The sequence below is a fragment of the Rousettus aegyptiacus genome, unplaced genomic scaffold, assembly GCF_014176215.1.
Source record: "Rousettus aegyptiacus isolate mRouAeg1 unplaced genomic scaffold, mRouAeg1.p scaffold_m13_p_15, whole genome shotgun sequence".
Classification (NCBI taxonomy): Eukaryota; Metazoa; Chordata; class Mammalia; order Chiroptera; family Pteropodidae; genus Rousettus; species Rousettus aegyptiacus.
The window spans coordinates 8804275-8827188 of record NW_023416290.1 but is presented as its reverse complement, the minus strand read 5'-3'; the positions used below and the strand labels follow the sequence as shown (position 1 = coordinate 8827188).

Below are 22914 nucleotides of genomic sequence, written 5' to 3'. Positions count from 1 at the left end.
CCCTGGGAGAAACTTAAGGTGCAACAGCAAAAGCCTGAAGCAAGTCAGTGCAGCAGGGGGAGGGGAAAGCCTCTTGTAGAAGAAATCTTACAGGAGAATCGTAGGACCGTATGAACTTTTCCAGCTATCGAAGTAAGCTTCAAACAAAGACCTCGGTATAAAGTTAAGGGACTCGGTTTCCATTCGGAGAGGCGAGGCTATAGGAGGGCTGGGCCGAAGGCAAAACCCTCTGGGGCGCCCCCTCGGGCAAGATCCACGTTCCGTTGGCAGTTTGCAGCTTCTCCCTTTTCTATGTCGTCCAAATTCAGCAGCTCTGCTCCCCACCACCACCACCCCATCTCCAACTGAGACAGCTGGCCTCACCGCACCCCCTAACAGCCGAGCCGCACAAAACCACAAATCCGACAAAGTTGTCCTTCCCCTGGAGGAAGCAAGCACATTTTTAAAACTCTGTGTATCTTGAAAAAAAAAAAAAAAATCGAAACAAACGTCTACACACGCAAGCTGTACTTGTTAGAATGCCGCTGTCCCCTCAGGGCCAGATGAAGATTTAGCTCGTTAAAAACCATGTTCATTTTGCCAAGTTTATAGGGAAGACCAGAGAGGCATTTAATAAACATAGTCAACCCACTTATCTACTGCGCTGTTTCTTTTTTTTTTTCTTTTTTGACAGCTTCATTGAGCTATAATTTCTGTATCACACATTCACCTACTTGAGTAAGTGTACAATTAAGTCAGTGTTTTTTAGTACATTTTAACCTTCAGTCATTGTGGTAGTAGGTGCACTGAAGTTCATTCTGTGTTATTTACAATTGGGATCTCAAGTATTACTCAAGAAACTCACAAAAATGTATAACTTGTACAACATATATTTAATCTAACAGAAAACATTTATTGAGCATCTACGACATATTGGACCCTGTACTTGCCTCTGGAGATACACAGTGAATAAAACTGACAAAAATTCCTACCCACATTGAGTTTATAATCTGCTGTGGGGAAAAAAGACGATAAACAATAAATCAATAACTGAGCAGATCATACTGAATGTTAGAAAGTGACAAGCACTAGGGAGAAAAATGTTCAACCCAGCGAGCACGATCAGGAGTTCTGGGAGAGGGGGTTCCATTTGCAAACAGGGTTTACTGGGTTTGTTATTAAGAGGCCGTTTGAGAAAAACTTGGAGGAGAGGGAGTGATACCTTGGTTACATATCGTTTTCATCTATCCATTAAAGTGAGTTTACTGAGAGCCAAGATTATTAAAGGGCAGGACCTTTAATAACTAGAAGGAAATTAAAAATTAATCAACCTTCCTCGCTCTCTGAATGAGACAGCATACGCCAGAAAAACTAAGAACTTTCAAAAAGACAGTAACAGGGGGGCGGAAATCTTAGCCAGGATGCTACTACATACTGCACTTTTTACCTGAAGATGTTGTTTTGTTTTTGGAAGACCGGCATAATTCCACCAGATAATACAATGCACAAAATGAGTCTTAGGAATGAACATGTACTCTTAATAACCTAACAGTCTGAGTAGTTTTGGAAGACACCAAACTTACTGGCGATGAGAACCTAGGTTTCAGAAATCCATCAATCAATCAACTTTACAGAAAGCAGCCCCGAGCAGAGAGCATTAGAAAAGGAACGGGGGGCGTGGCTCCCGTGTGGCTGCCTACTGAACAAGCCCCGCCAACGGGTCTGTCTCTGCATCTCTCAGCGAAACGCCAACCGTCTGCTCCCTGCGCTGTTCGAACTGGTCTATTCCTGGTTTTTAATAGTAAAATCACACGTTTCCAAACAAAACTTTTCTTTGGAAGACCATAACATACCTTGAAAAGCTAAAGGAATAAGAAAATGCAACAAATATGTTAAATTTCACCCCAAATGACGCGTGAACCAGCAAAGGAAAAAAAGACAGTGTAGCGACAGTCGGTGTAAGGTGCCTCGTGACTGACAGCCACAGGCTCCTCTCACAGGGTGATGGTCACCACGTCACTGTCAAAGACAGACATTATTGCACTAGGAGGGGTTCACCAAGATCGAAGATGTCCCCGCATCTTTTCACTGTTTTACTGGCACCGAAATGAAGGCGATGCAAGACACCTGCCAAATAATATAGTTTTTTTCTACTCAAAGCTGCAGAGAAGTAGCTGGCATCTTACACAGCTGGACTGGAACCAAAAGCGACCGTTACAAGATACGGAAGTGAACGGAATAAAAAGGAAGGCAGCTTAACAGGCACGACTCAAGCTTCAGCCTGTCGAGCAAGAAAGAACTTTGTTTTAGTATTTACCGACATGTGTTTTAGTGTTTACTAACATTTCCAAAATTACTCTGACATCGCATGTAACTATCTGGGTTTTTTATTTGTTTACCATTCTAGAATCAGAATCTGGAAAGGAGCTGAGGCAGAGATTGGTATTTATCCCTGACGACTACCTTTTTTCCTTCTAGAGCAGGAGTCAACAAGCTTAATTTCGTTTCTTATAAAGGGCCAGATCAGAAGTATTTTCCATTTTATGGGCCAGACAGTTCCCGTAACAACTATTTGTTGTAGTGTAAAAGTAGTCACGGACTTGTGTAAACAATTGGCCATGACTGTGTTTCCAGGAAATTTTATTTACAGTAAGCAGCAGGCTAAATTTGGCCCAAGACCTCTATTTTAGAGTATAACTTGGCTATGGTCACCTGGATTACAGACTACATTTCCCAGACTCCCTTGCGACTAGATGTGGCCATGTGGTAAGATCTTGCCAATGTAATATAGCCAAAAGTCGTGCATCCATCCATGCCTTTCTCCCCATCTCCTGCCTTCCTGCTGCTTGGAATGCAGAGATGATGGCAGGACCTCTCCCTTGGACCACAAGGACAAGAATCCCTGATGAAGCGGAAACAGTCGTGTGCTGCCTATGTCCATATATTTTGTGAGGAAAAAATAACCTATACTGCTTAAGCCTCATTCTGAGTCTCTGATATTTTCAAAAAAAAAAAAAAATGTAATCCTAAACATAGAAGCTCAGAGATCATCTCTTCAACTCCCTTATCTTAAAGGTGCCTCCCCCACACCTCCCTACCAAAAATATGAGGTCCATAAAAGATGCATGGCTTGACTTGGATCGCTGGCTTGTTAGCCATTGGCTAACAATGGCTAGGCCGCAGCAAAGCCCCGGTTCTAAGTGTTCAGAATCTAAATCCGATGGCTTTCCTCCATCCATATGAGACGAACACTTCCATGATTATGATCTATCCTTCCAAATTCTATTTATTTCAAAAGAGGAAATGTTTTCGACTAATTTTCCACCAAAAGCAGCAGAAAACTCCTCAAAATTCTTTTCAAAGACTCTTACCTATCATTGTCTTGAATCACGAGGTACGCACCAATAAATAAATACTGTGATTAAAGGTTAACCTTTAGAGCAAGCTGGCTTCAACTGTGACCAAAATTAGCAGCGAGAACCTAAAATCGTATGAGGAAAATAAGCCTTTATAGTTTTTTCTGAGTACATTCATATCAATTACTTAATTGAGTGATACGACAAGCTCTGTGAACAGGTATTCTCTGCTTATACAGATAAGAAAATGGACCTTGGGAAAATGAAATGACAATATAGTCACCTAGACAAATGTGTAGAGCACTTTAGGTCTGAAAGCACTCACACTTGCTCTTATCTCATGAGATGCGTTACTGTTTTTCCCCATTCTCCGCAAAATTTAACATTAAGGAAAATAAGACACATGAATGGCATCACCAGGCTAACAGAGCAGAGCCAGGACACAAATCTGATTTCTAAGCCAGAATTCTTCCAGGTCTGAGACGAGAAATCCGCTACCTGAATTCCAAATCTGTTGTTCCCTCTAAAGCTGAAACCCAGTCCAACTCTTACTTAAGTTTTTAATTAGTTACGCTTTCAGCTAAAACAAACTCAAACCTTCAATACAAAAAGGCTGAAATCTGTTAACATATGTGGTGTGTGTGTAAATGTGCGTATGTATGTATCATGTATATTTCTGATAGCCAATATTTTGTTCACTTATTCTTTACATCCCTCAAAAAAAAGTATTTGATATAGGAGGTTGATATGTTAAAAACATATGAACAGGATTATGAACCAACAGAAAAGGTAACTAAGAAAAATTACATAATCCCTTTCTTTGATATTCCCTCTCTCCCCCAAAATGAGATCAGTGCTCAGTTGTTTAGGACAATTTCAATTTGCTTTTTAGAAATAGGAGCAGATGCCAAGTGACTAAAATAATATCACAGGATATGAGTATCTATTTGATTAAGTGAAACTCCATAAAATAATAATCCCTTTGAAACTAACAGAATTGTAGCAGTCTGTCTTTTAAAAAATAAGTTCCTACATTTTCTGTTCATTACTGGATGATCTAAAAATTCCTCCCCTAGAGACTCAAAGCTCTCCATAATATAAAACCAGTCCACACTGTTTCTTCGATTTTATTTCCTCTATTAAAATTCTTTCATTCATCTTCACATACACCATAATGTCCATGAGAGTATTTTGCTAAATAGTAGGCCCTCAGTAACCACTCAGTGAATTCAGGGAATGGACACAGTACCCCTAGGTTATGACCTTGGTCAGGCTCAGAGTTCACAGCATAGAGCAAAATTCTCCACGGGACAGACAGTTTGTATTAACACAAAATTTCTACTGGTACCTTGTTCCAAGATTCTTGGGAATCTGATCCAATGACAAATAAGATTTATCTATTATTAGTCATCAGCACTGGGAATGGATCTGATGACTCTGCAATACTTAAGAAAACTTGGAAAGTTATTTTCTTAAATATTTAAACATTCACTCTAAAAATCTTCAATTAGTGTGCAGAATGTTTTGCTCAGCAAAGTTAATGTCAACTACTCTTTTCAAATAAACAAAAGCTTTAAATACGAATTGAGTTTGCTGATATCTACATACATATATATATATGTATGTAGATATGTAGATATATATATATATATATATATATATATAATCTGTATCTCATTACTACAACTACGAATCCATTGATTACATCAATGTCTGCTTCTGAGAGCAAGGCTGAACTAGGAACAAGAGAAACTCAGCATGGCGTGAATACAAACATTCTACTGGAAAATCTTCCCAAAGGATATGGACGTTTACACAGCCGTCCTCCTCTGCTTCATTTCTCAGTGAATCCACCAAGCATTTCCAAAAGGGTTTGGTATTCACACGGAAGGTATTTTGAACAAATTTGAGGAAGATGTTACATAATAATACTAAACTATTCTATATCAAACAATTATACACAAATTGTTGCTTGTACAGGTGAGATAACTGTGCACCTATAATGTTTCTAAATATTTACTCTAATAAAAAAACGACCAACATAAATTACATTCATCTCTATTCAAAGAGAGATATGGGGAAATTTTCGATACAATGACTTGAAAAAATTAACTATTTGTCTGAAATCCAATCGATCTAACAGAAACAAATCCAAATGTTCTGTCCTCTGGCCAATGGAAAGATGCCACAAGGGGAACTTGAACCTGACAGCAAAGCAAATCTGGTCCATCGTGAGATGGCTCAGGTTACAAATGCGCATTACTGCAACTTCTAATAATGTCTAAGCACATGTCTCATTATTTAGTTGAAAAGAGTAAGGTACTTCCTGCCTGAATGTGTGGTATCACCATATCCTGGCCATAACTAAAGGCCAAGATATTCATTAGCTCTGGACATAATTTTTGTAAGTTAACAGAAAGCATCTCTGAGGAAACGAGAGATGGTAGCGTGAGCTGGGAGTCAAAACATTTCGTCTCCAGCCCCAACATGCTGCTACTGATGAAGCCATGGATCCTTTAAGTGGCGCCGATACCTCTACCTACCTATCTATAAAACTGGGATAATGTGACACTCCATGCCCTCCTTGCCTCCCTTCCTCATCTCTTTCAATAATAATCCTGATTCTGCTGTCCCATCACGGACGATGGAGTACTTGATGAATAGAAAGGAAAGCCAGGGTCATTCTCGTTAAAAATTAATATTTGTGTTGTTCTTTACACTAATAAGTAATTTTTAACTTTTTAAAACTTCAACAGCCCTGTCAAATGAATGTGATTACACCATTTCACAGCTGGTAAAACTGAGGCTGGGGAGATTACTTAACTCACCCAAGATTACATAGCGAATGAATGGCAGGCGCAGGTCTTCGCCCCAGACCTTCTGAGTTCAAAAGCCATCACCTTCCTCCTAGAAGATGTTGGCTCACTACAAAGCAGGTAGGGATCACCTCTCTTAAACAGAATATGTCCCTATGGGACCATGCCTGGTGAAAAGTTTCCGAGTTCTCAAAAGGAGAAATTTAATCATCGAGCTACCTTTACTCCATGATAGTCCCTTCAAAAAAAGCAAAAAGCTAAAAAATTCCACCTCATTCTATCACATGCACCAAAGGAGAATAAAGAATCCATATGTACCTATTAAATTTAAACTGCCAAGAAAAAGTATTACACATATCCAAAGTAAATGGTAAGACAATGCATAACCTGAATGCCTAGAAAAACGAGTTGCTCACAAAAATCAGAGGATTTGCAGGGCTGGGGAGGGGAGGGGATGCGGGCTCAGCGTGCGTTAGTTGATCTTTGGTGAAAGGTTACTAATTCAATTCCTCATTTCAAAGATGAGACTGAAGAACAGAGAGATAAACGTTTACATTCCTTCATCCATCGGCTCTGTCGGGTGTTTCGTGGATGCTGATTTAACGACGCACATGAGGCACTGAGTAGCAGAAATGCTCTTACATCTGCTCCTGACACCTCAGTCTTTCCCCTGGGTTTTAAGTCCTTTTGAAAAGCTCCCCGATCTTTCTCATCTCAACTTTTATATGTAAACAAATCCTGCTATTGGAACACAATACAGTATTTGTGATGACGAAGGCTCTCAAGGGGCGATAAATGTGGATGGAGAAATCTGTGGAAAACAGCTGAATGGCCTACGAGCCTGGAAAATCCCTTATAAGTGATGTTTCTGTGTGTGTGTGTGTGTGTGTGTGTGTGTGTGTGTGTGTGTCTGTGTATGTGTGCAAGCATGGGAAACAAATCTCCAACATAAGGACTATGCCATTAATCACCAAAGATGAGTGAAACAAAACTATTTAATGGAGAGATTGGGTCAACTGACATTTCACTGCACTGTGCTCAAATATATAAAATTAAAAACACTTAAAATGTCTTCCTCCTGCCCCAAGAGTTTTGAAAAATAGACATAGTTGATGCAGAAAAATAAACAGAGAATAAATAAATCAGAGATATAAAGAATTAACCCCAGCTCAACACTGACTCGGCTGAAGTCAGTTCCACATGTTATACTCTTAAAGCAACTGCTTTTTTATCGTTTTTATTGCGTCTCCAAGCCTCCTTCAGTTCCACTGAAACAATCCCTCGGCCCTTCGTATTAGTTTCAAGCCTTCTCTTTCGTTTTCCTACTTTGCGAGCCACACTTTCTCTTCTTACTCCTTGAATCCATTTCCCTCAGTCCTCTTGCCCATGACGGATTCCATGTGCCCTAAGTCCTAGCTTCGCTCATCCGCCTCCAACTCCTTTTCCTGAGAGTGCCTCACCAAGTGGGCATTGCGGTTATCACTGATGGCTCCTTCCCAACCACTGTGCTAACACGTCCCCTACCCTCCTTCACTTAATCCTCACGACCTCTCACTCCCGTAAAGGTCAATGATCTTGTCCAGGGACTCAGGCAGCCTGTTACGTTACGTTACGATACGATACGATACGATACGATAAGATACAATACGATACGACGCGACACGACATGACACTACACTACACTATAAGGTCTTTGAGGGTGACATCCCAAAGTGTTCTTGTCACTTTTCCAGCACTTGGCCAAGTGCCAGACCCATAGCAGAAGATTTATAAATATTTATGGATGGATGGATGGATGGATAAAAAGAAAGAGTACGAATTTCAAAAAGATGTGTCTCCTGCAAAACTAATTCTCTTAACTACCATGCTGTATGTCTTACCGAACATGTGAAAAGTTGGAGAGGAGAGAATTAGTGAAATAAAAATTCTAAAATGCTAGCAGCTTCTCTGAGGACCGGCCCTGTCCACACATGTGATTGGCCTGTGTTATGACTCTCTGGGTGTGCGGTTTGCAAACCTGCTCTACAAGCCTCGGTTCCATCAACTCTGTGCTGCACAGAGCAGGAGCCCCACGGCAGCGCTGGAGACCGGGCTGTGCATGACCAGCAGAAGCCCCTCCATCGCCGCGCTCAGCTCAGGGCGGAGGCCCAGGGAGGGCCCCCTCTGCCTTCACCATCGTGGCGCACGCCCATCCCGACGGAGACTCCAGTGCGATTTGAGTCCCAAAAGCTACATAGAGTTTTCAAAGTGCTTTCAGAAGGATTCTCTCTCTCGATCTTTATAACAATCTGGTGGTAAATGCTACACCGTGGGGTTGGGGAAGAACTAGTATAACATGACAGATGCATCCATGAGGGCTTGGTCTCCCTCCCTTGTCTGGAATCGGCTTCTCTGCCAGGACGAAGGCATAGTGAAAGCAATTAAACTAAATAGTGAAAAAGAAACAAGTATATATTAGACAAATGGGCAATTGGCTATTTCCTATAAAATGACTTAAACAGATCACAATATGTGTCATTGTAGCAAAAGGATGGAAACAACCCAATGTCCACCAATAGGGGACGAGGTAGACTGACACGTCCACACGGTAGAGCACCGTGTGGCTGTAAAGGACAGAGCAAGGTCTCTGATGATGTTCCAGGGCAGACCAGAGGGTACGGAGTAACAACTCTGGGGAGAGAAAGGGGGAAAATACTAATGTAACATACTGATGTCTGTATTATATCTATTGCATACATAGTAGGCAGATTTACTTACATATTCAAAAAGAAACGAAAGAGTGATAAACTAACAAAATGCTACTAATACTGGAAGAGAGAATTGGAAGAAAGCAGGAAGGAAGGAAGCAAGGCCTCTCTGTCCTTCGTTTTATAGTTTTGACTTTCAAATCATATAAATGTCTTAGAGAATTAAAACAAATTTCACTTGAAAATATAAAGTAAAGTGATCCCTAAAATCTGAAAACAAAATAAACAAACTCCACAGCATATCGGGTTGCAGGCATAAGCAGACAGAGAAGAATTATTTCAAACAGCTTTAGGTCACAGGATTCTGCTTTAGGTCACAGCCTCTGGACAGAAAGAACCACAAAGAAGTCGAAAACTGCATTTCGCATTTCATAGTAGTTAATACTGATAGCTGGTTTGACACTATTATACACACACATATACACACACTTATAATCATGTTAAAGACATTAGAAAAATAGGTTGTCAGCATTAGAGCAAAGAGATACAATATAATATCAAAGAATAGCCCAGAATCTTACATTTGAAGCAGAAATATCAGTATAACCTCATGATTTGTTTTTCTTTCTTATTAACGAGTCTTAGAAACAATGACAACCTGTAACAATGGGCAACCCTAGTGTCCAGATGGTAATTTCCAAATGTCATTTCCTCCAGAAGGAACCAGCGTTCCTTAGAGAAATAGGACCAATCCCAGTTCTAGAACAGGAAACATAAAATGAACGAGTCATCTTTTGTCCTGCTGGAAAGTACAAAGATTGTGAAGGTCATGCCAAGGACACAGATGCCAACTGAAAGGGGCTCCCAGGGGCCAAAGACGGGATAATCAGAGCATTGAAAAGAATGATCCTGCCATGGATTAAAGCCCATCGAACCTATGAAAAGCTATGAATTCATCATCATATTTGTTAAATGTATCAGTCACCGCACGAATTTGCTAGAATATAAATTTTTACTCCAAAAATTTGTAAAGGGAAAAGATTACCAAAGAAATAATAGACATTTGGGTCACTGGGCGACAGGAGGCTGGTTATTTGGTGAATCGATTCAGGGCAATTCCAGGACAGAGAGAGAGTGACCGTGACATCTTGCAATACGAATGCTCCTCCCCAACACCTCCTGGCTGTCTCCTGCCCCAGAGAGTTTCTGCTGCTCTACTCCTATGATCCAGACTAAAGCAGTCCCTCCTTACAATTTCATCTGAATATAATACTTCTCTTAACACGTATGATTTAACAGAATAAAATGTCTCATTTAATATTTTTTTCAGTAGCTCCAGGATATGATCACTCACATTTACAAATGAGAAAGTGAGGCAGAGAGGTTAACTGACTCGGTTGAAAGCACACAGTTAAGCGACAGATCCGGGGTTCAAAGAGAGATCTGTGGGCTACGTCGGGCTGCCCACGACAAAGAAACACACGTTGGTGTTGGACGGGACCGAAGTTTGTAGGGACATAACATGACTGAAAATACCACATGGATTGTTAAATAACTAGTCCCCTTGTAAAAAAAATAATAATAATATAATTCTAAGGGGATTTTAAGAGTAACTTTATTTGATATATGTGGCCTTGGGAGAATTATTTAATTAAGATATTAGAGCAAGAAGAAATCAGAGAGTTGATTCCAGTCCAAATTACTGTTTTCTGGGTTGGAAAACAGACCTAAAGAGAAAAACCGATGAGCCTGAAGTCGCACAGCGCATTAGCAACATGAGGGCAGGGTTGCCGGCCACCGTATGCACTGCCCTGGGGCAGCTCTGAGGGCTTGGTCTCCCTCCCTTGTCTGGTACCCAGCAGGCGGGGAGTCCGCCTGAGCTTCCTGCTACATCAAGAAAATGTACCTGCAGGGTGCTGACCCCTAGTCATGATGTGAAACACTGCGATCAACAGTGAGTGTTGGGGTGGTTTACATCGGCCGCTAGCGTTGTCTATTGATGACGGTGACCATGCCGATTTGCAGCTGGCCTCGCTAAGATCCCCTGGAGGGCCCTCCTGCTGAAGGCTGATTATGAAGCAGGAACCCACGTGACCAGCAAAAGATAGAAAACTTAAAAATATGTTTTAAATTTTAAAGTATTATAAAAATATTAAAAACTCCAGCTGAGACTCCATTATAAACTCCGGCCCTTGGGCGTCTGTTCCAGGCACACACAGGTGGTACCTGAGGCAGCCTGTGTCTGTCTGCAAAACACATTCTTACTTTAATGCCATTTCATATAGTATCTCTGTGTAAACATTGTCATTCTGGATCCCCGGAGCCTTCTTAAGCAATTAAGCCCTGTTTTACTGTCGCCATTAGTGCATTGGCTAAGAACTTGTCACGTGGTAGCCGCTCAGGTATGTCCTACATTAATTGGTTAGTGAACAAATAGAGAGAATCTGAGTATCTTGATTTATCGTCCACGATAATCTCTACAAAAATTCTAATCGGCATTGAAGAAAAACTAAATGTAATTTAGCGTGATAAATACCTCTCTGACCAAAAGACAAAGAACCTATAACTGACACTCTTAGGTCTTGATATCCTCCGTTCATCGCGAGATCGTGCAAAGCTGTAGCAGTGCGTCTCTGGCGGCTGCTGCAGGATGTCGGTTTGCTGGGTCCTCTCCCTTCCTTCCCACAGCACACTGGGTTTGCGTGCGCACACTTCTCGTGGAGTCAAATGCCACTGCCTGACCTTGGAAATGGGCAGTGATGCTAAGTACATCTGTACCTGAGACAGTCCATTTGCATTTAAGTCTAATTTCAATATTCTCTAAAAACCTATGTATACTGTATATTTATAAAATTAGTACAAAACTGGATTTTTAAAACTGTCATGCATCAAGAGCCTTCAAAATACCTCTGGATCTAGAAATTTTACTTCCAGGACTATGTCATAACAGAAAAACACTCTGAGGATAAGCTATGTGCCTCAGGATGTTGGTTACAGATTTAAAAATAAAATTTAAATTGGAAATAAGCTAAAAGTTCAACCAAATGGAAACGATTAAGCATGTTTTGGCTGTACCTGTCTAACAGACTACCACACACACATTTAAAATGATAGTTATAAAAACTAGAAAATGACAAGGCAAAAACAGGGGAATAAAATTTCTATGTAAACTCCGTTTTCTACTATGTTTGAAAATAAACAGAGACATTCTTGAAGGAAAAAACTACTCCTAAAATTAAAGAACTGGCATGGACGAGCTGTTAACGAAACAAAGAACGAAACAATCAAAGCTCACTGACGACTCTTGTGTGTCTAAAGACCCAGTGACTCCGCAAGGCCGCAATCTGAGTCCAATGGTATTGCTGTGAATCTCATCGACGAAACCCCAAATCGGTGTCTGAAGGTGGATGGCAGATATCTGGTTAACTAGACAACCACAAAAATTAAAGTAACTTTTTCAAAAATCACACTCCAACCTAATCCCCTTACCACAGAAATAAGTCTCTTGGTTATTCTCCGATGAAAAACAAAATAGAGTTTTCCAAGGCTGTTTCTCTTACAAAGAAAAACGAAAGTCTAACTCTTTATAATTCTGCACAACAAAGGGTGGATCCTGGAAAAAACAAAGGTGACCCTCGCAGACCACGGTGCTCTGAAAATGAATTTTGTGACCATGGTTCACTGGCAAAGGCTGCTATAGAGTAGGTGGAAGTTGAATCTGTGTCAGAATATGATGTCTCTGGAAATAGTAAACAAATAAATAAACAAATAAAAACTGACTGCAAATGATGACAATAGCATATTCCTATTATAATAGTTCAATAAAAATCACATTTGGACATATACACTGCAGAGAATATAAAGTCTAGCCTCCTGGCTCTCAATATTTTCATGTCTTTAAGTTAGTTATTAAAAAAAAATAAGTAAGCTATTTCAACCTCTCTAGACCTCTGTTTCCTTATCTGGAAAATGGGCAGAATCAATAATATCCACTGCATGGGCATTTATTACATAGAGTAAGTTACACGTCATCCAAACAAAAAATGCTTAGATAGTGTCTTCTTAGTAAACATTCAACATGTGTCCCTAGTTGTTTTATTATCATCATGTTATTAGCAGAGGTTTCATTCCCTGACCTGTTCAAGCTGTATGACGTTTGAATGTAAGGTGTTATCATCGACATCGTAAATAATAAGTTTCTTTCCTATAATATATAAGGTTACATTCTCCGATGTATGTTGCTGTACCTACGGGACGGGACGTTAGTTAAGCTTCGGAACTAATCCCTCTTCGCTGCTTCTTTTGATCCCCGCAAGGACACTGCCACACAGAGACAGAGGAGATAGGACCCTCATTGCACTGATAAACTTCGGTTTCGGCAGAAGTTGAGGGCGTTAAGGGACTTGCCCAGAGCCACGGCCCTGGGACCCGGCAGTGGCGGGATTCGGGGCGGTGCTTTCTAACTCCGCCTTCGGGGCTCTTCCCCTCGTTTTCCGGCTTTCCCAAAATATCAACTTCATAATATTTTATTTCGATCAGTAAACGTGACCCTGAACGGGTGAACCGAAAAACCGCAAGAGGGACGATGACGGCGCGAACACAGGTCCGCTGCTGCGCGGATAACACCGGACGGGTCCGCGAAGGCGTTTCCACGCCGCCCTCGGGGGACACTGGTGCCGCCGCGTCCCGCCCGGCACAGGCGTCCCCGGTGAGAGCACAACTGACCCAGAGGCGCTGAAGGCCCTTGAGCACTTTCCTCGCCCCAGTGCCAGAAAGCATTGTCTCCCTCCCCCGCCTTTACCTGTGTACCTGTGTAACTCCCCTCCCCGTTTCTCTCCCAGGAAATAAAGCGCTCTTTTTGGGGGGCGGGGGGAGAAGGGGGCAGGAAAACAAGCCTTGCCCTTCCCTGTTCTTTGCTTTTGCTCAAGCTGGTCCTCCACAGGGAATAAACGCCCTCCCTCCAAACTCCAAACGGTCACATTCTACTTTTCCTTAAAAACTTGGTTTAAAGCCTTTCCTCCATGAAACGTACGGAACCCAAACACACCACTCCACCTCCCATAACAATCTCTGCAACCCAAATTTTCTATCAATTTAGTAAAGCAGCTTTTCCTAAACTTATTGTGTAAGCTTTCTCTCTCCTCTTAGATATATAAACGACTTAAGGTCTTGGTTTGAGTCTATACGCGCGCGCGTGTACACACACACACACACACGGCATAGCGCCGTGTACAGAGCTGGTGTTCAATGACTATACAAGAGCGAGGGGTGAGCAACAGCACATCTTTTGATACATGTATGAAGTTTCACTTCTACCATATAACGCGACACAAGCAAATCGAAATGGAGGGTCTAGGTATTCATCCAATAATTTTTTTAATTAAAAAAATGTTTTAACTCAAAAACTTTGTCAGATGAGAAATTAAAACTATTTTTAAATCCTTCTTTAGATATATTTCTTAATTCTGCATATCACTTACATGGATAGAAAGATTTAGAGACTGAAATATTACATTAATTTTAAAAGTCCTTAAAAAATACAAATCTCTGCTCAAAGAGGAAGAAGTTTTCACCTGATAAAAATTCAAAAAATCAAGATGAGTTTTAAAAAGAATTATCATCCTTGTTTAATCTTCCTGTAATGACAGACCATCTCGTACTCTTAATTAATCTGAATGTCTCTCGACTATTTTTATTTGTTATTGATCTGGAAAGGAAGGAAAAATTGTGTGAGTTGGGCATAAAAAGCCTTTTATCTGAACACAGGAGACTATCAAACGTTATATAAATTGCACTGGCAAAGGTCCCCAAAAATGCTGATAACAAAACCAGATGGGGCCGGCACTTTGTGATACCTCTGTACTCCTGATGTTGGCACACAGGGCGAACGATCCCGAGTTAGCTTTATTCAGTCCTACACCCTCTTTGCCAAGGAAGCCACACTCGGCGACGACCACCTTGCCCACCCCACTGTGGGACTCTCCAGCCAAGTGACCTAGGTCCAGCTGAACCCTTTACTCCATTTTTCCAGGAGTTGTCTATGGAGCCTCTGCCTCTACGGTAATCAAGAGATGGTCTGGCCAACAGGCGTTCGTCATGCATCAATTCCTAGCTAGCTCGGCGCTGTGCCACGGCCCCAGCAGATCGAAATGGCACATCTGGGGGACCGCTCTGCTCTCCAGTCTGTCCAAAACTAGGACACACAGGACAAACTAGCCATGTTCCCCGATGGATGCCCTGAGGAACTCTGTTCTTGAGAAAGATGCCTCTAAAAAACTGGGTTTCATGGTCAAATAAATTTGGAAAAGACTGTAATCTGAACCCTCCTCTGGGAGTTTCACAATGCACATTAACATATTCAGGGTTATGAAAATCCTGCAGCAAAGAACTCCATAATACTTTAACTCAGCAAGTTCCAAATTTATTCGGCTATAAACCTTCTTTCCAGCAGCATTTACTAATATGGAAACAGTTTGGGAAATGCTTGCAACTACTGCGCGCCTAACAGCTACGTGGCTTCATATCGAGCTACGAGCCAACTCTTGGTATCCCTGTTGGAGAATTGTTGCTCAAAAAACGATTCGTGTAAGAATTAAACTAGAAATGGGAGGTTCAGATTTTCTGACAACCAAACTATAAAGCAACCTGTCAATTTTACCTTAATATAAAGAAAACACATATGTTCAAAAGAGAAAGAAAAACATATTTTTAGGTTACAATTAGTACGATGGTCCACAGCAGTATACTCTTTATAAAAAAAATTTCCTATCATAGATGCACAACCCAATTATGAATATCTTTATGTGTGAAGTGAAAGAGAGAACAAAGTGGTAACCCAAATATTTCAAGTCAACTTGTCTTCCTACAATAATACAGTTTTGCCTCTTAATTTTCAGATAATTCATGCCTACTGAGTGTGTTTGTGGACATGGAGGAGAAAGGGAAAGCCAAAGTCATAGGAAGAGTTATCATAATTCTCCACTTAGGTGCTGAAATATACTCTATTAATAAAATGAGCCTTAGGTAGATATAATCATGTAACCGTCTTCGAAACCACTAAGGAACTATACAGAATATCATATGATATAATACACTGAAAATTCTCCCAATATCTGAGAGTTAATATTCCCACATTTCTGAATACCCACTTTATATTAAAAAAAAAAAAAAAAGATCCGAGCACTAAGTACGATAGGTACATGTATCAAAGTCTCCTAAATAACAGTTATCCTGGACATGAAATACCTTCTAAACAAAATTCATAAACTTTCTTTCCAAACTCAAGCATCTCCCCAGTAATCAGATTAAAATCTGTTCACACTTATGAAAAGGAAATCCTGATACCATAGAACTGATGGATGTTTCAAATTATCAGTGTTTAAAAATCGAATCCGTCGAGACTCATGCCAGCCCAGGAAAAGATTTATTCAGATTTACATTTGAATGCCATTGCCCATGTCATTCTTTTCACCTGAGAACCATAAAAACATAAATATGCAAAACACAATCGGTAAACATGTCACACAGTAACATAGTACCTGAAGCAAAGAGAAAACATTCAAACACTTCCTCCTCCTAGAATCTGGTGGGCGGGAGAGAGGTAGCTCTTAATGAACTGATTTAACACTTCGATGTTAGAACGAACGTTAGTTCTCTTCACTCATTGCATTTTAGTTTAGTGGTCAAAAATGATCATGTGTTGAAGGAGCTCTAACGGCAGTGCCTTACCAGTGTAGATGCTGGCATTGGAAGCCGGAATACCAAACTGTGACTCGATGAACTTGGGAATGAAGGTAATGAAAGCAGTTACAATGGCACTCTCAGCTGTGTATGACAAACTCACAAAAAGGAATGTCATGTTGCTTAAGATCCTGACAGCTGCTCTTGGTAGGTCTACAAAATGACAAAAATGACAAATGAATGTTATAAACAAGGGATGAAAAATAAAATAAAATTGAATTGTTTTTGAAATGAACTGGAAATAGCCATTCAGCAATACTTGAGACTATTGAATAGAGAATAAATATAGAAAACTTGATGACCGATTAGAAATTCTCCCCTTTATTAAATAGGTTTGGGTATTTTTTTTTAACTTTTTTCAACTAGGATAAGGAAATTTAATGAAGCACTTAAAAACATACCCATATAGATTATCCTTACAAGAAGTACCTGACCTGTGACCCCTGTTTCAAAAACTGTTTAAAATAAATTATTAGCATTTTTATTGATTAAAACAACATTATGCTTTGTTAAGACTCCAAAGTCTACTAAATCCATAAAGTACCTGCAAAACAGTCCTAAATTACAGTTTCCACCTCACCCAACTAGCATCCCCCTGAGAAGATGCACTTCTGAGCTGCCAGCTCTTGGACCCGGCATTGCCGGCACCCAGAGCAGAGCCGCTGTTACCTTTAGTTGGATGTCTAACCTCCTAGCCTGAGTACGAAACAGGAAATAATACAGCTAAACGGGCACAAGGAACGAGGCCACCAGGTCAGATGCTCCTAAGGACTTTGGAACACAGTGAAATGATCTCCGAAGGAGCAGGAGAACCCAGAGGTGGTCGCTTGGCACCTGCCATCTGCCTCTCGAGCAAGAAAGAGAAATCTCATCCTCGAGTGCCAGCATTTATTTCACAGAACTCGCCATGCACATGCATCAGGATGTATGTGCAAATATTTTCAGATCAGCACTGTTTATCACAGCACCATGTGGGAGAAACACGCTTAAACGTCAATCAACAGGAAGTATTTAAATTATGGCACAACCATATAATGAAATACCATGCAGTAGTTAAAACTGAAATAAACTTTACATACTGGCATAAAGAACTCATAATTTTATTAATGTGCAAAGCTAGCTGCTGTATAAATGTATGCATGTATATAAATTTATAATATAGATTATATATTTATATAGATAATATTTAAGTAAAAATCAAACCAAAACTGTATTAATATACAGTCGAATGTATACTTCTCAATATATGTTAACAGCAAGAAATTCTGTGAATGGAAGTAAGATTGGTAAAGAGGAAAATAAAAGAAAATTCTTGCATATATAGCTATACATTTTTTCCATGTTTATAATGTGAATTACCTCATATTCATGTAATCTTTATATATCTTTATGGAAAAGGTAAGCTACATTATTTTTGACATGTACAGTCATCTTAGTTATCAGAACAATTATCTCCATATGCTACAACATAATAAAATCATTTCACAAAAATTAAGCAATGACTACCATTAAAGCTATAATTTATAGCCTATTCATGAGAATTTACAACTTAGGAAGGCAAGACTGCTATTATCTTTTTAAAATGTAAATTAATTTTAATGTTCTATAACAATTTAATTGTTTAAAGTTTAAATAAACATTTTAAGAGAAAAATTTAAATACGTACTTTTTTTAACATGAATAAACCAGAAAATATATAATCAAAATATGTCATAAAATTACCCAATACTCTCTTGTAAACACTACAAATCAAAGTCGTATTCAAAATTTAAAAATTAGAAAGTTAAGATTTTATATCAACAGTTAAAGATTCGAGTTAAGTTTAGCTGTTATATTAAAGCCAACATGTTGAATCTGAAACATCTGGGGAAAATATAAATTTTTTTAATCCAAGAAGATGACATATGTCACATGAATATTTTAAAAGATACTAGTTATATAAAACTGGTTTTTCTTTTACGCCCATTTGGTATGGTAAAATAACCTTCTAATTTCAAAGGTAACTAAAAATATATGTGATGTTTCTCTCTTCTTTCATTAAAAAAAAAAAGCCCACTTTTATTTAAGAAGAATTTAGCAAAAGTTCAGACTTTAAAAACCTTTAAGTTAGCTTCCTTTTTCTTTCCTCTTCCTCTTTCCCCTTGGCTGGGGCTAAACTTTCAGCCCACTGTGTCTGTGCTTAATGGAAGTTTATTTATATACAGAGGGAGTGAGCAAATAAGTCAAGACACTGAGAATGATAGAAGTCAGTTTTCTAACTGCCAGAGGAGGGAGTTACAAATACAGAAATCTTAGATTTAAGATTGGAACTGGAGGTGTTGGTATGTATTCATGAGATAGCTGATATAGATGATAGATAGATTAGATAGATAGATAGATGATAGATTACAGATAGAGGACTAGATAGATAATAGATAGACAGATGATAGATAGATAGATAGATAGATAGATAGATAGATAGATAAGATAGATGATAGATAGATTATAGATGAATAAATAGATAGATAATAGATAGATTAGATAAATAGATAGATGATAGATAAATAGATAGGTAATAAATAGATAGATAGATAAATAGATGATAGACAGACAGATAGAAAGACAGACAGACAGACGATAGACAGGTAGGTAGATAGATGATAGACAGATGGACAGACAGGCATAGACAAAGACAATGAGAGATTAATGACAGATGGGGGCAGCGTGTGTGTGTACATAAACATATTTTCTAACTCTGTCTACTAACGGGGCTAAGTAATAACACCCTGGTAGCAATGAGCCCACTTGGCACCCAGCTATTGGTTTCTAAGTGTCATTTTCCATTAAATAAAACCAGAGCTCCTTGGAGAAATGTCTAACTTCAGAGCTGGGGCAGAGAAAATACAAGATGAGCCTGGAAAATCTCATTGAGCAAGAAAGTAAACAGTCAAAGAATGATGGGGACATGTCTGAAAGACAGGAAAGACAGCGGGAAGGATTCCCAGTGGCCAAATCTGGAACAATCTGAGCTCAACTGATGCCAAAAATGGTAAGCGAGAGATTACTAGGAACAAGAAAGGGTCAATCCTCATTATTCACAGATTCAGCATTCGCAAATCTGCCCGCTCGCCAGAATTCATTTGTAACCAGAAAATCAATACTAGCAGTGCACACTCCTTCGAGGACATGCGCAGAATGGCAAAAAGCGTGAGTCGCAGGATACACACATTCTCGGCTGACGTTGCACAGGACAAGGCCTTCTTGTTTCAGCTCTCATACTGGAAACAAGCGTCCTTTTCACAACATATTGCCACATTTTTCACATTTTTGTGCTTTTGGTGATTTCATTGTTTAAAATGCCCCCCGCCCCCGTCCTCAAGCAGAGTGCTGGAGTGCTGTGTAGTGTTTCTATGTATGAGGGACTGCGATGTGCCTTGCAGAGTAAACACGTGTGTAAGATGAGCTCCCCGCAGGCCTGAGCGAGTGCTGTGGCCACGGGTTCCTCGTTAAAGAATCAACGATATACATCAAACAGAAACATATACCACGAGCTTATGTATTAATTAGTTGGCCATTATGTCGTGACAGGAATCCAGGTTTGTACCTCCCCCAGAGCACTAACTATATTGATTTATAACTGCAATATACTCGTTTACTTTAGAGTGGAGAAACCTGGCAGATAGAATCTTGTCCAAGGGATAAAAGTTCACCTAACTGGTAACGAGGCAAATTCGCGTGGCCTCCGTTACAATACACCGAGCACAGCGTCATTTCGGTGGTGTGCCCACGAAAGGGCTTAAGTCAGGAGGCGACATCATTAAACCCAAGTCGGGGGACAGTTTATAAAGTTACTGCCTTGTACTTTCTAGAAAGGTCAAGGTCATAAAAGAGACGAACACATGAAGGAGATGCAAAGACAGGACCACTGAACAAGCGCGTGATCCTGGATTAGACCTTGGACACAAAGGGCATCATTAGGATAACAGGTGACATTTGAGTGCGGCACGTGGTCTAGATGGCAGCACGGGATCAATGGTAACTTTCGGACTTTGGTGGCTGCCCGGTGGTCACATAGGAGAGTGTCCTTGTGTTTAGGAAGCGCACACAGAATACTACGGGGCAGGAGAGAATCATATCTTCATCTTCGCTGATGGCTCAGTAACATCAACGATGGGGGTGCCGGGTACGCAGGAGTTTCTGGTGCTATTTCTGTGGCTTTTATGTATATTCAAAATTATTTCAAAAGCACAAAGTTTAAACAACTAAGTTAGCAAAGAAGTTTCTAAGTCCACAAACTTGCAACCAAATACCTAGTTGTTATGCGGCAGATAAGTTTCTTGGTGTCATTCATAACTGAGTCATTATAAAGTCAAAGAGGCAGCAAAAAGCATAACAAAGAAGAGATGAAATAATGACAGAGATCGTCCTTTTTTAAAACTAATTTAATGCTGAGAAATCCTACCAATTCATTTATAAGGGCAAACTGACACTAAAACCAGAAAGGATTAGTACATTCACAATGGTGCAACTGCTACCTCTATGTACTTTCGAAATGTACTTTTTTTTGTTATGAAGAAACTCAAGAATTAAGAACAGGAATCAGACTGTGAATCACTTTTATTCTATGCTTTATGAAACTTTTACATAGTTTCTAAATTTTCTACCGGGCACATGTATTACTTGTATATTCTAAAACAAATTAAAAAAAAAAAAAAAAGGCGAAACCCTACAATTTGTAAAGGATGCAGCAATATGTCATCCTCCAAGTCTTTCCTGACCCAGGCGGCTAACTCAAGAATTCCTTCAACCTTCCTTAGAATGTACGTGTCTCCACTTAAATACTTATATTTTATGACGTCTATTTTCCTTTCTACCTCCCATTGAGGGCACGGACTGAAAGTTTTCATATATGTGTCTTGAGTTCTTTGTCCTGTAGCAGTTGCTTAGTAAAGATAATTGTGAAAGAGAAAAGGAAACAAAGGAGAAAAGTTTTTTTAAGATAGATATTGCCAGCCATATTTCAATAATTAGAGTCATTGAGCCAGTCTAGTTCTTTCCTAAAAGTCTTCGGTAATGCCAGTTTCTTACATAAAAAAGTAAAATGTGAGGGAAGCGTTGATTGAACAAGCAGAAGAGGCACAAGCAGATAAAGGCCCATCTATAGGCAAACTGACCAACCCTGAGTCTACAGACCCGACCCCCTCCTTGTCTAACTCTCATGCACGGCCAGTATCTCCCCCACCCTAAATGACCTAGCACCAGGTACCAGCCCTGCAGCCCAGATCCCACTGGAATTACTCAGAGGAGCGGATCATAAGCAATCATAAGCCGTTCGCCCTGGCCTGCCTTATCCTTCTCAAGGAAACCCAGGCCCTGCCCTTAGCCTTGCCCTTGCTACTTTTGTTTACTGACCAAAACCTGGTGCTTCCGCTGTGGCCCTGCATGGCACGGTGTGGCCCCGTCTCTTGGGAAATGTAAGCAATAAATTCTTCTTTCAATGGCACTGACCTCTCCATGTCGTCACTCAGTCACCTCCGTAAACTAAAATCCTGCGGGTACGAATTATAAAACCACTCCCTTTAATGCCTCTCCACGCGATTCCTGGATTCCCTTCTTTTATAAGAACTGAGAGTGTGTGATTTTTCCTTTACCTCTAATCTTTTTGTCCCCACTATTTGTGCACCTTTAAGCCTTCCGGTACATCAACAAGCTGGAGGAAACATACTGCCACTATGCAGTGGACACCCTGAGAACCTCCTGCATGGCCCGCAAGTCTTGCGCTATCCTGTGCATGTCATAGGCAGGCGGCAGATACGACGTTTTGACACCTGTTAGCCAAGAATGTCAAACTACTGCTGGTCACGTCTTTCTGTAAAAGCAAAACCGAAGCCGCCCTTCACACGTAACGTGGCCCACACAGGACCCACCTGCTCGCTTTCATTTCATTTCCTTCGTTTCATTTCATGTCATTCCTGCTCATTTTCTCTGACACTAACGATCCCCGGGCCTCCCCCCGAAAGTATTCCAGTTTCTCACACCCCCACTGGCAAAGGCATTCCCTGCTCACCGATAAAGGCACGGGAGGAATCGGGTGACCATGACATGCCACAGTCACCACTAGGCAAGCACGTGAAGCTCCTCAGCGACTTCTCTGCAGACAGTGGACAGAGAGGGAGGCCATGGAGCCCCAGAATATATGACTGGTAGTTACTGGCCAGAGTGCTACCCTGCTTGTTTAAATGCAGCTTTGATGAATACTTTTATGTGTCTTTCTAGGTAGATACCACTCTGATGAGCAACCCCACAGTCCATCTCTACTGAGTGTAAAGAAAGTGCTTTCTTTTTGTTAGGAATTCT

At 40.3% G+C, this 22914-nt stretch overlaps 1 protein-coding gene across 8 annotated transcripts in view; it reads right to left on the bottom strand.

The window, feature by feature from the left end:
• Positions 1-22914, bottom strand: part of SLCO5A1 (solute carrier organic anion transporter family member 5A1) — a 124916-nt gene that overhangs the window by 47270 nt on the left and 54732 nt on the right. For 7 of the 8 annotated variants that reach the window (XM_036232804.1, XM_036232803.1, XM_036232806.1 and 4 more), the window contains one exon: positions 16567-16731. The exons of the other annotated variant lie outside the window; for it this stretch is intronic. In XM_036232804.1, coding sequence (XP_036088697.1) covers positions 16567-16731 — 165 coding nt within the window. The remainder of the gene's footprint in view (positions 1-16566; positions 16732-22914) is intronic. 8 annotated transcript variants of the gene reach the window in all.